This window comes from Dreissena polymorpha, chromosome 1 (assembly GCF_020536995.1).
Source record: "Dreissena polymorpha isolate Duluth1 chromosome 1, UMN_Dpol_1.0, whole genome shotgun sequence".
Lineage (NCBI taxonomy): Eukaryota > Metazoa > Mollusca > Bivalvia > Myida > Dreissenidae > Dreissena > Dreissena polymorpha.
The window spans coordinates 62,734,932-62,750,984 of record NC_068355.1 but is presented as its reverse complement, the minus strand read 5'-3'; the positions used below and the strand labels follow the sequence as shown (position 1 = coordinate 62,750,984).

The 16,053-nt window shown below is 34.7% G+C and overlaps 2 protein-coding genes across 2 annotated transcripts in view; one reads left to right on the top strand and one right to left on the bottom strand.

Annotated features, from left to right (window-relative positions):
• The window catches only part of LOC127832139 (2-amino-3-ketobutyrate coenzyme A ligase, mitochondrial-like), a 217,978-nt gene that overhangs the window by 110,675 nt on the left and 91,250 nt on the right, over window positions 1-16,053 (bottom strand). The window lies entirely within an intron of this gene.
• Window positions 1,522-6,387, top strand: LOC127877561 (visual pigment-like receptor peropsin). Its single transcript, XM_052423572.1, has 5 exons — window positions 1,522-1,798; window positions 3,255-3,440; window positions 3,813-3,979; window positions 4,630-4,735; window positions 5,378-6,387. Exons 1-5 carry the CDS (start codon window positions 1,522-1,524, stop codon window positions 5,602-5,604), a joined length of 963 nt encoding a protein of 320 aa, XP_052279532.1. The 3' UTR covers window positions 5,605-6,387.

Sequence of the window (16,053 nt, the reverse complement as noted above, 5' to 3'; positions counted from 1 at the left end):
TCGAAGGTTACAATATGTGTTTTATTAATATATAGTTTGTGTAATTTTTGTTTTGTTATTGTCCACGAAACGATGCTGTCAAAAATAGTCCATCCCTATTTGAAGTTTCCACCGCCTTCCTTATTATATTTATAGAAATGATCGTATTTCCTGCTCTGTTAGGCGGTAAATCGTATGTCAAATGCCACAATCTGAAATGTGCCTGGAGTTCGAAAATGAATCAAGATCCAATTTCGCCACGTTAATTCTTGGTAACCTTTTTGTTAATGAAATATATTTAAAAAGGAAATATAGAAAACTGCTTCACACAATATGCAAACATAAACGTTGAATAAAGTATTTTAATGAAAATCAGATGTCATCATAGCGATATTCACTGTTGAATCCCGAAGTAATTGATATATTAAATTTATATATAGTTATCTAAATTTAAGAACAAACAAATCTTGTTAACGAAATTTATCTCCGAACGAAAAAAACAACAAAACTTTAGGTGAAATTGTATGATTATGACAATCTAAAAACATTTTGTTCTCAAACAAAAATAAAGATACTTAATTATTTATAAACACGGTAATAGTATACGAGAAGTCCGTTCATTTACATTACATAAGATTACATTCCGTAATTTTGTCATTTTTCAACAATTTAAAACGTTTATGTATAAGTCTCAAATAAATATAAAACAAAGTTGATTTTTTTATTTTAATCGAGCATGTAGAAACCATACCTGTTCACACACGTAAATAATTTCAGTATACTAGTTTTACCGTCCGCAACAAATCCCATTAAAATAATAAGCGGAATAGCAGTAAGTCAATAACGCAAAAAAAGGTAGAGATAAAAGCAGTAACGCCGTTCTCTTGAAATCGTTGCACTGTATTGGATCAGTGATAATAGGAAGAAAGAGTTTGTGAACGGGAATGTGATAAGGAGATGTCGCAGAGAGGAAACCTGCGATTGGCGCCGGAGTGATTGGATGCAGTATATAAGAGGCATTCGGCCCGCTATCTCAGTTTATAACGTCATTGAATAAAAGCGTCTTTACATGATGAAAATTTGTTATTGCAAGGAGTTCAGATTCTGGAACATATATGAAACAGGAGTTCATATTGGATTATAGTTGAAATGTTTAGTACATAAATATCATATTTGAACATATTTTGCAGCACTTTGAAGAAGAGGAAAATAGCATCAAATAACAGGTTAATTCAACGTCGATAAAAGAACTATCTAATCGGCGGAGAATTTGTGATAATTATTGAAGATTTAAGAATTGTTCTTGCATGACTCAAGAATTGCACACTTTGTCGCGCTACTGATACGAATAAATCACGTTTTGCAGAAAAACGCAATAATGAAAAATAAATACAGACCAATGAAATACAATTCACATTATGCACAGAAACGTTGAACCATTGTATTCACAACGACAGCAAAAAGGATAACATGATCTCTGCAGCGCGGATTGCGGAAGTGCCTTATCTTGTAGTAAACCACAACGAAACGTTAACGCCACCAATGGCACCGAACGCAACGTCAATGCCAACGGAACCAGACTTTGTAATTTCAAGCTCCGTGTACGCCTCCTATGTGGCTTACGTTGTGCTAGTGTTGATCTTCGGCTTGAGCCAGAACCTCTTGACATTGTACGTGTTTTACAGTGATAGGCGTCTACATTCCATGCACAACTATTTCATCGTCGGACTCAGTCTAGCGGATATAGGGATGTGTGTGTTCGGCAACTGGATGATCATTGCTTCTTCTTTCAGTCAACACTGGGTCTTTGGACGAACTGGTATGCCTTTTTTAAAACTTTTATTTCACGTAAATGTGTTTTGTTTTGAAATCAAGTACAAATACCCATTAGGAAAATGCATTCAATGACATTACAATATAACTATAAAACTTTTACTATATGCTTCTTTTTAGACATGTTTCATTATAACGAATTTGTTTCCAAATTCAATAGCACAAACTCATTACGAAAATTCACTGAATGTCATTATAAAATCACTTTAAAAGCATTACTATCGGCTACGGTAAGAGTTTAATGCATAAGAGTGCGTATTTTTATAGATATGGATTGCCAATTTTATGTCAAGCTTCGTTTATTAAAAATCCTTATTATTTATAATAATTGGTTAAGTATAATTTTATATTCCAAACATCACATTTGTCCTGATGGAGTTGTTATAAAACACAAAATATTACCGAAACTGTTGAAATGTTAAAATATTACCAAAGAACATTGATTAAATCAACTTACTATATATCTGATATATTTAATCAATGAGGCACGCAAAACACTCTTATAGACAGGGATACGTCATGTTTTTACAAAATACAGAATCAATGTAATTGTCATTGACAAAAATTGTGGTGTAATACATATTTAAATTCTTACTGTACTTCAAAATCGGCACGGACATAATAACAACACACATATGTGAAAATACAGATTTACCTAAAAGCAATTATGCGTCTTATAAATATGAAATAAAAAATATTAATTATGTGAGCTTCAATTTATGAGGTTATTTATTTTCTAATCTTTCATATGAACCTTATTTCAATTGCAATTTCGGCGAAATAACTATATAATTGTTTATACAAAGCTGTTGGTCTAAAAAAAAATTGTAAATTATAGTATAAAACATCTCCTCAACAATGATGCATTTTAATGCATTTGAAATGCATGGGTTAAAAATTCACAATATATCTTAAAAATATCTATAAGCTTTTTAAGTGGCATAGAAGCTGATTGTACAGTAATTTTGTTTATTTACAAATATGTGTTTGAATCGTATATTATGCTGTCATTTTTTTACATAACATATGAAGTCAAAGTTATTAGATAAAATTGAAGGTGGATACATTTTTATAGCTACTTATGTCACAAATTTTCATGTTTCGTAGACGTATTAATCGTTGAGCGGCAACTTGCAGTGACATCTCTGCAAAATGTCTATTTTTTAGATAGATATAATCATTCGGACTCTCGTGACACAAGTAATGCATCGGTATAAAGATCTTTTGTGAGATAATACCATTTTGATGACACGTGGCATGATATAACCTTGATACCACTTTAATCTCTTGCTTTTTATAGACAAGAAGGATATATAATCTTTTCATACATGAAACCTTGTACATCAAAAGGTTCAAGTCTGAAAAAATTAGTGAATACATTTTATTACCATCCATGGCTTTGAGTAAGGATTTTATCAGGTATTCGTTTTTACTTTTTCCAGGGTGCGTGTTCTATGGCTTTGCCACAACGTGGTTTGGAATCAGCCAGATTTCCCTTCTCGCCGCCATATCAATAGACCGTTACGTCATCATCGTGAAACCACGCGGCATAGTGATGACGAAACAAAAAGCTTTCAAACTCGTTATGTGCTGTTTTGGGAATGGTTTTGTTTGGGCTTTGATGCCTGGTGAGTATGTTTGTAACAGAAAGATATACAATGATATATTTTTAATTTATATTCAAAGAGGGATGTTAACAGAAAGTGATAACAAATACAGTATTATTAATATACTGAAATACTGGAAACCATATTTTACTGAAAGCAAGTAACTAATTACCAAATTCAGGAAATTACATAGGGTACCGCATTTCTCTCATTGTAGATTTTGTATTTTAACGCTACGATAAAATACCCGAATGAATGCTTTTTGAAGGATTTTCAAATTATTTACAGAATCATCTGTAGATTGTAAAGTATTAATCGTCTGATTCAAATCAACTGTGTAATGGTCTTTAATACATTATATTTATTTAACATAATGGCTGTTTATATTTTTAGCCATTGGCTGGAATTCCTATTCACTGGAAGGCATTGGTGTGCGCTGTGCAATCAACTGGCGGAGTCACGTGACCTCTGACATCACATATTATATGGCCATTTTAATCTGCGGATGGATTTGCCCCCTCTCGCTCATTCTTTTCAGTTACAGGAACATTTTCATAACGGTAAGGACTTTTTCACGATAAATCAAATGGGGAAAACATAAATATGTATGTGTTTATTAGTGTACCCTCCGCAACCACGATGAATCACCAAAGCCTGTCACTTCGTTTTTTGTTCTACAAGTTTGTTTCCTTTATCATTAAGCCAATACAGACAGACATAATAGTTTATTAACGTCTTACTTTTGAAGCTACAAACACAGTAAAGAAAAACAATTCTTTTTATTATATTTATGTGCAAAACGACTTTTAAAAGAGTTACACGAGACGATGGCTCTAAAAATTATGTAAGTGTTCAACGAGTATATTCATCATAAAAACTTTTACATGTATTAGAAATGTAATAAAGCTATCAGGACATTTAATTTAATTGATTTTTTTTTCTTAAATACAATAAAATAAATTCACACTATTAATACAATACTAAGATCAATACCCTCAGCCTCACTCTATGTGATCGGTTCAACATTTTTCGCTTTATGGTGATGTAGAAATTGATGCTAAACATATAATTACAAATACTAGATTTTAATAATACACTTTTAAAAATTATCAAAAATGGAAATAATACAAGAATAAATATGAAATTACTGGTCTGATATCCTGGGTGATGAAGAGTTTGTTTATTATAGTGCAACTTATCTTTTTAACAGTTGCAATGCAAAAGAACCAGAATCCTCGAACAAAGCAAGTTGAAAGGACGAACGAACAGACAACGCAATGACAGAAAGATGGCGATCACTGTTTTGTGCATGATATGTGAGTACCCTCCCAGATCAGTTGCATATATTCCACTAAATTTATAAATACGTAGGATCTAGAAGTCACGTGGATTTGACCGCATGGTCATACCATTCAATCTGCGAAACACCATTTGCTCAATCTGAATAAAAAAAGCATACAAATCGTAAAAATTATTTGAAAATAAAAACATTAATTCAAATTAAGTTATAATTTATCAAAACATCCGCTATAAAATTGACTTCCTTTAGTGGGGAGTTTATCGTATAAATTGTGATCATACACGTTAAGTTTCATTATAAACGTAAATAAATCGCAAACCAATAATACATACGGTGTATAGTGACAGTTCCGTACTTGACTCGAGTAAAATCGATTGCAAGGTCATACATAGGTTACTTATATTAAACTAAAAGGATCCCAATTTAAATTTCATATTAAAAGACGACTTTACTCGAATGAACAATACTGTCATAGATCTATCAACCATATAATATAGGAAGAACGATTCTGCAGACATATTATTATGATATAATATATTATTAGTATTTTATTTGAGGTAAGTTACTAATTTCATATACACTACGGGACAATATACAACACGACATAAATCATTGAAGCGATTAAAGCTGGAATCACAATTAATTTCTACTACCACAGGTGCGTTCTTCATTAGCTGGACTCCATATGCCATCGTCACACTCTGCTCCGCCTTCGGTTACTTCAGAAAACTCCCTGTTGTGGTCACCGTGTTACCAGCCCTCTTCGCCAAATCCTCCATAATATGGAACCCGACTATCTACGTTGCGAGGAACACTCTCTTTAGGAGGGCTTTGTTCCAGCGAGTACCGTTCTTGCACAACTTGCATCGCACTTTAAGCACTTAATCAAAGCAGACCGTAATGCAAACTTCGGAAGTTTCCGTCAACAAAATCCGAGATATAACACATTTCCAAAGCAGTTCGGAAAAAGCAAGCATTAATACATATCTTTGAGGGAAAAAGACGTTCACTGATTTAAAAAAAAAAACAACGTAAAGATAATATACACAAAAAACAACGTTTGAAATCGTGACCTTGATAATTAAAAGCGTTTTTGTTAACTTATATCAGTATTCAAACGTTTGATATTGTGACCGAGATATTGAGATTTAAATGCGTTTGTGTTACTGTTTGACAATTTCAATTCGTGATATATCTTACAAAACTTTGTATATAAAGTGAAAAACATGTTTGCTGATATTAAAGTGATAATTGCTCAAGTGAAATATGTGTTATCATTTTTATTCAGTTCTTTGCATGTGGAGAATTCTGACAATGAGCGTAAAAGCCGTTATTGCAACATTGTAAATCTCCTCCATTGTTAAATACAGTGAATGAAACTCGTAAATTGCACAGTGTCACCTTCCTTAAGACTTGATTGTCTAGACAAAGTCAACTAGTCGAACAATAGTAAAAACACTTGGATCACAATCCATATACATTTGACACAATATAAATTACGATATGATAAACGGGTTATGATATTGATGTCCGTTGGTGTGGTGCTTATATAATATGTAGTTATGTATTAGTTTGTCTTGTACAATGCATATATTTGATTTTTTTCTGCATGTTATCGTTGTTATGCATAATGGGATTTAAAGCAATCGTTAATTGTCAAATAAAAGCCACACACAAGTATATTGTATCATTTTCCAATGAAACACCAAAACAACAACGAGGATGAATACTAACCCCACACGATTGACGCATTTTATTTAAATTAAATAAAATTACCCTAAAATTAAAATTCACTTTTTGAAAATGTACACATATCAATATAATACACGCCTGCAGAACACATGCTGTGAGACCAAAACAACGTGGAAACTGTTAACATTATTTAATAATTATATAAGACGATTAAAAAAAATCCTAATTAGTAGATATGTTACCTTCGAATTTCCTGCGTCATTTCATTATTAGAAATTGATATTATAATTGCATACAATTATTTATAAACCATTTTAATGATACATGGGAGGCAATCGCGTCAGGACCAGACAAAATAAATAGCCAAGTTTTAAAGCAAATTGCATCTGAGATTGCAGGTCCACTACAAAATCTTTTCAATTGTTCCATCAGTACTGGTAGAGTCCCTCGGAGTTGGAAAGAAGCAATTGTTTGTTCACTTCACAAAAAGTCTGATCCTCAGGATGTTGGAAATTATAGACCGATCTCACTTTTAAGCGTGTTAAGTAAATGTCTTGAGAGAATTCTCCACAAATACATTTTTAACCATTTAAGGGCTACCGATTTTATAACCCCATTTCAATCAGGTTTCATACCAAAAGATTCCACTGTCAACCAATTAGTCTCGGTATATCATACCTTTATTAAAGCTGTCGACGAAGGTAAAGAGGTTAGAGCCGTATTTTGTGACATTTCTAAGGCATTTGATAGAGTATGGCACGAAGGACTTATTCACAAGCTCCGACTATGTGGTATCTCTGGATATCTTCTATCTTGGTTAAAAGACTACCTACAGGAGAGGATCCAGTGTGTTGTAATTTCCGGCTGCCAATCTGACCCATTACCCATAAATGCTGGTTATCCTCAAGGGTCTATATTAGGGCCCCTCCTCTTTCTTATATACATCAACGATATTGTACGAGATATACACTGTCCAATTCGCCTATTTGCAGATGATACTGCGTTATATATAATCGTCGACAACCCGATTGATGCAGCTAACCATCTTAACTCTGATCTTGCAAAAATTCATTCTTGGGCTGATAAGTGGTTGGTTACCTTCAATCCATCCAAAACCGAATCCTTAGTAATGTCTAGAAAAGTCAACCGCCCAATCCATCCCCCGCTTTTTCTCAACGACTGCCAAATCACTGAGGTTTCGTCTCATAAACATCTCGGCTTACTTTTTTCTGATTCATGTTCCTGGCACGAGCATATTGAATCAATCAAGAAGAAGGCATGGCAGAGAATTAATTTAATGCGAACGTTCAAGTTTACGCTCGATAGAAAGACCCTTCTATTGATATACACAATATTTATCAGACCAATTCTCGAATATGCTGATGTAGTCTGGGACAACATTACTACACAAGATGAAATTGAACTTGAAAAGATTCAACAGGAAGCGGCAAGAATAATTAGCGGAGGAACACGTTTAGCATCTCTGCAGAATCTATATAATGAAACGGCTCTTGAACCATTAAAAAATAGGAGAACAAAACATAAACTCACCAATTTCTATAAAATGTATAATTCTATATCACCCTCCGATTTGTGTATTCTGATCCCCTCTAGTGTTGGAGACAGTTCGGCTTATTCACTTCGCAATTCTAACAATATTCGCAGCATTCAATGTAAATCACAACTTTTTTCACGATCTTTCCTACCATCAACTATAAACTTATGGAACAATTTACCTGAATCTGTAGGAACAGCTCCTTCTCTCTCAGCTTTCAAAGCAAATCTAAACAAAGACAAAAAAATGATTCCCCAGCATTACTACAATGGAGAGCGGCAGTCTAATATTCTACATGCACGTTTACGAATGCACTGTAGCAGCTTAAATGAACATTTGTACACAAAAAATATTGTACAAAGTCCATATTGTCAATGTGGTGAGATTGAAGATACATACCATTTCTTCTTCAATTGTCCCATTTATACTGCAAAAAGAGTTATCCTTTTTGACAATCTGTCCAGTTTTCAACCAATAACTCTGCAACTACTTCTTTTTGGTGTTAAAGGCGGATCATACGAAGTAAATTCACTAATTTTCAAACATGTTCAGTCTTTCATGCGAGATAGTCATAGATTCTAATCCTTCTCCATCTCAGGAACAAACCATTACTGCTAACGATGCCCCGTCCAGCGACTACTTCCTTTCCTATCGCAACTTCTCTTATTCGAACTCTACTATTACACTTCCTTCCATTTCCTTCTCAACGTATTACATTTTTTGGTATATATACTACCCTGTTATATGATTTGTATTACCACATATATATTTTCTCCATTTCTAAACGGTATTCAAATACCAATAACTGAACTATACGTTTCATAATTTTGTGATTTTTATAAGTTGTAGTTACACGTTTGGTTGTTTACACCATATCAGCAGCGCTTCTGACAGACAGAAGAGAGACATAGCATAAGCCTCGAGCTTTTTTCTCAATTCTGTCAAATTGTATCCGACAGCCTTTATATTAAGCAATACTGCAATTTTTTCCTGCCTTGTGTATTGTTCGAAAATAATATGTATGTTTGTATTGTATTGCTTATATGTACTTTCTTTTGAACTAAATAAATAGTGTTTAAACCAATCGCGTCTGTTTTGAAACAACTGTAGTACCAGCACATACAATAAGTAACATTCAACTCGCTCACCTTGCAACCGTTTGCTTGTTGTTGATATTTATTCAATCGATTATGTATTAAAAACACTTCTTATGTGCAATCAGACTACGAATAAATATGAACAGATGATTGAAAAATAAGCATGTCACCTGCCATCAGTTTTATTTGCAGATGACATGACATCAGCTGTCGAGATCGCTAGAAAACTGCAGATACAGTTAAATCGAATAAAGGAATTCTGCGAGTCCACGGGTATGCGGCTTAATACGAAACAAATCGAAAATTATAATGTCTAGAAACGATAGTCCACTGAGACAGTATTAGCGATGGTTCTTTCAAAATACGACTAGTGAAGTCGTGTCGCTCTACAGGTACTTGGATCATTCTTTACACCTAAATTATGCTGGAGGAAAACAAAGGATACGTCATTAAAGTGGGTATGCACGGTTTTGTCAAATATTTATGAATATATATAAAATGTGTAAAAAAACTTTTTATACATATATTTCAATATAAATTAAAATAACAGTTAAGAATAACATGTTTAAAAAATGCGAAATAAGCCAGATATGTTATTCTGAAATCGAAAATGTCTGTATAGTCGAATTCGCCAGTATGTATACCATGCATATACGATGTGAATCTTAATTTAGTTTTACGGATTATTTTAATTTCCTGCCACGATATCTATTCACACGACACACGAACACTAACTTCGATCCTAATAAAACGACCAATATTTCGGTTAATGAAGGCAAATATGTTCGAAATATATTCGTTACAATCGGCTCATAGCGTTAATTTGTCTTTTCTGCATTTTATGAAATTCGTCTTAAATGTTTAATTTGTCTTGCCTATTTTGTGTTATTGTTACATATTATTATCAATATATTACAATTAAACACATATCCAAATCGTGCATACCCACTTTAATGCAAGAGAAAAAGGCACACACACGACTCAATATTTTGTTAACAAACATATTTTGGCAACTTCCACCAACACGAATCCTTTAAAATTACTCGATGCAATTGTCAAACCTATATAGTTGTACTCGGCGGAATTATGGAGACATAAAACGTGCGATAAAATACAAAGCGTACACATTCAGTTTTGTAAGATGTAAGCATGTTTGAATCAAAACGTAACAAATAGTTTTGCATTAGCAGGGCAACAGATAAGGTTCGTTTTATCGTTTTTACGTTTTGTATTTGACAGAAAACGAATTGAAATTAAAAATCAATCGTACAGAAAACGATAGCGAAAATGGAAAACGAATTGAAATCGATTCTTCGTCGATTTAGTTATTCCGTTTTCCGCCGTACCGCGTTTAATTATAATTAGTGTATTGTAACCTTTAGTGCGGCCGTAATATTTTCATTTAGTTCATATAGACACCGTTTTAGGCCGGTGTAAATATAAAGTTACTTCCTCCGAAATAAGTTCGGGAAAAGGTTCTCTGTTAAACGCGGTCGGGTTTGGAAACTTTCATAAACGGCGTGCGCGCCGAATATTTTACATTTCGTTACGAGACCCAAACCGTCAGGAAAAGACATTGTGAAGAGTATACTATCACATTAAATAGCGCAGGTGGTGACAGATTCTTAAATGTTCGGCGCAAAACACCGCTGCGATTTCGTGTCTCAAAAACTAACAACATCGTGATTTCTACTGGTTTGTCGTTGATGGAGAGGGTTTGGCAATGTAGGTGAGCTCTGAGACTGAAAGGCAGGAGTGTTGAAACTGGTTAAAACAAAATGACTCCATCATCCATTTGTCACTATACAATTAGAACTAATATCGCCAAACAACCATTGCCAGTGTGAATTTATCATGACTTAATTGGCATGAGAATTGCTGAGAATTACCAATATCCAAAATTAAGCGCTAATTTGATCCAGAAATAAATGTATGTTTTGATCAAAATGTAAAAAATACTAGTTGACAAATAGTTCTGAGGGAAAAAAACTAATTGTAACAAAAAGCTTGCAGTGAAAACTAATTGACCCAAAATCTTATCTGTTGCCTTGCATTAGGAGAATGTGGAACCATACAACTAAACGTTTACTATATGTTCAAGTGTGTCAAATACTGGGTTACTCTGACACAGATGGCAATTTTGAGATTACCCTAGCAGTGGTAATTAATGTTACTGCGCTCAGACGATGCTGGTGAAGTAACGTGGGCAGCGCATGTCAAACATTTACTTTTTCTGAACAGGGTTTATTCTGCTCCCAAAACGCAGATAGCTAACCATGAAGAACACTTATCCTTTAATTCTTTATTCTTCTTAAGGTTATAACTGAAATATGTCGAAAATAACAACATTAGGGAACATATTTGAACAATTACTCAACATTCTGACAATTTAAACATTAATATTGATGAGAAAAGGCTTTTCAATTATTATACAAAGAAACAATCTGGTACGAACCGATTGGGTAAGAAACCAACAACCCAAATACTTCACGTACAAAGCATTAAACAATTTACTTTTGTACCAATAATTATATAGACTAGAACCAATGCAAACTATTTAAACTTACGCTGTGGTGGAACAGTAGAACATCTATGGAATAAAGATCAAATTCAGATGACCTTCCCTAAAACGTGGGAAACCAAAAAAACAATAGGCTAACAACAACTCAATTTAGCGGTTACATACAACTAGTTACATCACAGGGTTTGGTCAAACGGCTTGCACTATAGATTGTTTAAAAGCTTAATTGAACAAGAGCGCTACTTATCTACACCATTGTCTAATAGTTTAAAACACTCGAATTTGTGTTGTTCTAGTCACCAACTTATGCTATAAAATAAAAGGGTCGTCATACTGGAATCGATAGGGAATAGAGATTCTGTCCATTGTGTCTACATAGGTATGTGTATATTATTGAAAATGAGTATCACTTTTTTTAAGTCTGCCTTGTGTGACTATATATCTATAAGCAATATTCTTTTATAAAACTTATCACGTCTTACGATGTTGTTTATATTGAATACACTGTCATTACTTGTGATTACTGTTTGAAACTTTATACATTTACTCTTTTATTAAATATTTCGGCCAAAGGCCTTCTTCAGTAAACGATTATTAAGACAATTTTACATAGCGTTTTCGTCTGTCGATCATAACGGAAGTAAATACAAAAATATAAATCAATAACGTAACGTTACCCGACGTGAACGTGACGTTACGCGCCAATACTCGGAAGTCGCTACATATGATGAATTATACGCTGTGTATATATTATTATATAGATATTATACACATATACCCACATATACGCATATACACATGTATATACATATATATATATATATATATATATATATATATATATATATATATATATATATATATATATACCAATACATAGTGCCAGTTACGCGGTCTCTGTAGTTTTCAGACTGTACTTACGAGGTCAATATAAAAAACGGGGTCTATATACAACCCCGCAATCTAGGCTCCTTTAATTACTATGAGGGGGGTGTAGGGGAGGTAATGCAATCAAATCTCACAATAAGGTCTTAAATCGAAAACCACAATCAGGTCTGAAATTGAAATTGTACATACCTCGCAAATAAGTTCGCTATATATTTCCTTGTATAAGACGTTAAATAAATGACGTATTTATATACAATAATAATAGTAGGTACCCCTATATACCTTAATTCGTGTTTATATCGGATAAAAAAGGGTATGGAGATACATGTATTTAAAGTGGGAACCCCATAACCTATTTCTAAATCAGAGACCCCGTAACTGGCCATATGTGTGAATATATATATATATATATATACATGCATACACACACACATAGATATATATACATATACATATATATATATACACATATATACATATACACACATACACATACACATTTTTTTTTAATACAACAGCTAAAATCACAGATCAATAAAGACGAGGATGTCCAAACCTACAAGATAATTAGCATTGCAAAAGATGGTAATTGTTTTTACAGATGTTTAAGCTATTTCCTGTATGGATTTCAAATGTATCACGAATCATTGAGAGAAGACCTTACTCAATATATGTATAAGAACTCCTATAAGTACAACCATCTGGTAGACGGTGATATACACGTACACCTAAGCGCACAGAGATATACAAATGGAAGGTTATTGTCTTGGGCAACGGAGGCCGAGCTAAAAGCCGCATCTGATCACCACCAAATTAGCATACATGTCTCAACAGACCGTAAATTCATAGAGTGGTTGAAATTTGAAGATCAAATTTAGCCCTCAATTGATGTAGACCGCCCGCTGAGGTTATTTTTAGAAAACAGCCATTTCAGTGTACTAGAAGCTAGCGTCGACGGTAGACAGCATACAACCCATGATATTGATACTCACGTGTATGACTGGTTTGAAGGAAAACCTACCGAACCTGTCATTTACTTGAAAAAACAGAACACTGCCAATGCAAATACGAATGTGAAACGACCCAGTGACACAAAAGCGTTCAAAGCAAAGCAGGTTAAGGAGAATAAACCCCAAATATCACCGCAAGAATCGTTACGAAAAAAAATCCGATGAGGCAAAATCTTCAGTGACTAACCTATCAAAACACGTACTCACCGACGCTGAACAAAATCTCCTTGAAAAGGGCCTTAAATTCATCCCAAGTCGTATGAGTATTGATAAGGGGAAATTGCTAGCTGACCTTGGGGAGTGGGAACGCAGAATGCGATTACGGGAATACTTTGCGGACACTGAAAGCAACCAAAATATGAAACAGGGAATAATCGATAAGTTCCGAGTTAAACTAAAAAGCACATTTACTCCAAACGCGGGGAGGACCCAAGCCTCGACCTTTATGTTGAATTTGTAAAGAATGATATCATCTCAAATTTGAGGAAGACTGGCAAACTAAATCTAGACAAGAATGAAAACAAAGCATTTCATGAACTGTTACATAATGATTCAATTATCATCAGACCGGCAGACAAGGGATCTGGCATAGTAATACTAGATAAACAAGTTTACATAGAGTCACTGACACACGAAATGAGTGAAGACGAGGCATACAGATCTACTGAAGGCGATGCAAGTAAACAAAGTATGAAGAATGTGAAGTCGCTCGTTAATATACTTCACCGACAAGGCAGTATCTCTGGTGATATGAAACAGTATTTGATACCAAGATACCCACAAGCGGGTAAGCTCAAAGGAAATCCAAAGATACATAAAGCAGACGCAACTTTACGCACAATAGTGAGCGGGATAAATACAGCTACAGAGAAATTAGCCGAATTAGCCGAGCACGAATTAAATGAATATGTGGAGTCCTCGCCGAGTTACATTAGAGACACTGCGGACTTTATTCAGAAACTAAAAGAAGTCAAAGAACCACTGCCAGAAGACAATTGTCTACTATTTTGTTTTGACGTCAGGAAACTGTATCCATCCATACCCAAAAGAGAAGGGTTAGAAGCTTGCAGGGAAGCATTAAACGCGCGCTCCAACCCACTAGTCACTTCAACTGATGATATGATTGACTTAATCACGACAGTTTTGGAAAACAACAATTTCAGTCTAAATGAAAACAACTACGTACAGACAGATGGAGTGGCGATCGGCTGAAAACTGGGAAAAAACTTTGCGTGTAGCTATATGCGGAAGTGGGACGAAAAACTCATGACAGCTTATAAAGTACCGGCATTTTATAAGAGGTTTATAGATGATGGCTTTGGAATATGGATAGGTACCTCGCCTGAACTTGAGGCTTTTACCATACATGCCAATTCAATACGCGAAAATATTCAAGTAGACCTTCGGTATAGTTCGCATAGTATCGTTTTTCTAGATACAACCGTACGGATGCGAAATGGTCATATCTACACAGATCTATATGTAAAGCCCACGGACAAACAGCTCTACATACGCAAAGACTCATGCCACCCCCCTAGCAGTAAAAGATCTTGGGTTGCAGATACGAAGAAATTGTGAGCAGGAAGGTGATTACAACAAACATAGAAATGACCTAAAACTGCAATTAAGAAGACGCGGGTACAGCGGGAAATTCGTAGAAGGCCAGTTACAGAAGGTAGATGCACTGTCGCGCACAGACTTACTGGAAAAAAAAACAAACGCAAAACGACAGAGTTCCTCTTGTAGTCACGTTTTCCAGTCTTCTTCCCGACGTACACAGCATTGTACACAAACATTTAAACGTGCTATATAGATCAGACAGGATGCGGGAAGTGTTCAGTAAACCGCCTTTAGTAGCATACCGTAGGGACAGAAACCTCTGTGATACACTGGTACACACGAAGACAAGCAAGGCTACCTTCATCACACACACATGTGAGACAAACTGCACATGTTGTAACAAACTGACAACAAGTGACATTCAAGACACAGACGGCAAAATTACTTACAACACGTGCAAAAATGTTACTTGTCGCACGAGAAACGTGATATACGGTATAGGATGCAACAAGTGCGAGTGTGTCGTGTATGTTGGGGAGACGGAGAGGCAAATCCGAGAGCGCATGAGTGAACACTTGCGAGACGTCCGCCTGCATAAAGAAAAGCCGATCACTACCCACTTCGATTTGAGCCAATGCGATGACAATATGTACTTCTCGGTCCTGGAGACGCTAAATATCGCTGGACGCTAAGAGCGTGTAATTAGAGAAGCGTTGTGGATAAAGAGACTAAAAACTATGAAACCGTTCGGATGTAATGTAAAAGACAGCGTGTTCCAGTCGGCAACATTAATAGACAGCATATGATGCTAATAATAAATAATAACATTTATGTTTATTTTATAAACATTATACATGTTGTATTTATGTTTATTGTGAACATATGTATGTGTATATGTATATGTGTGTGTGTGTGTGTGTGTGTGTGTGTGTGTGTGTGTGTGTGTGTGTGTGTGTGTGTGTGTGTGTGTGTGTGTGTGTGTGTGTGTGTGTGTGTGTGTGTGTGTGTGTG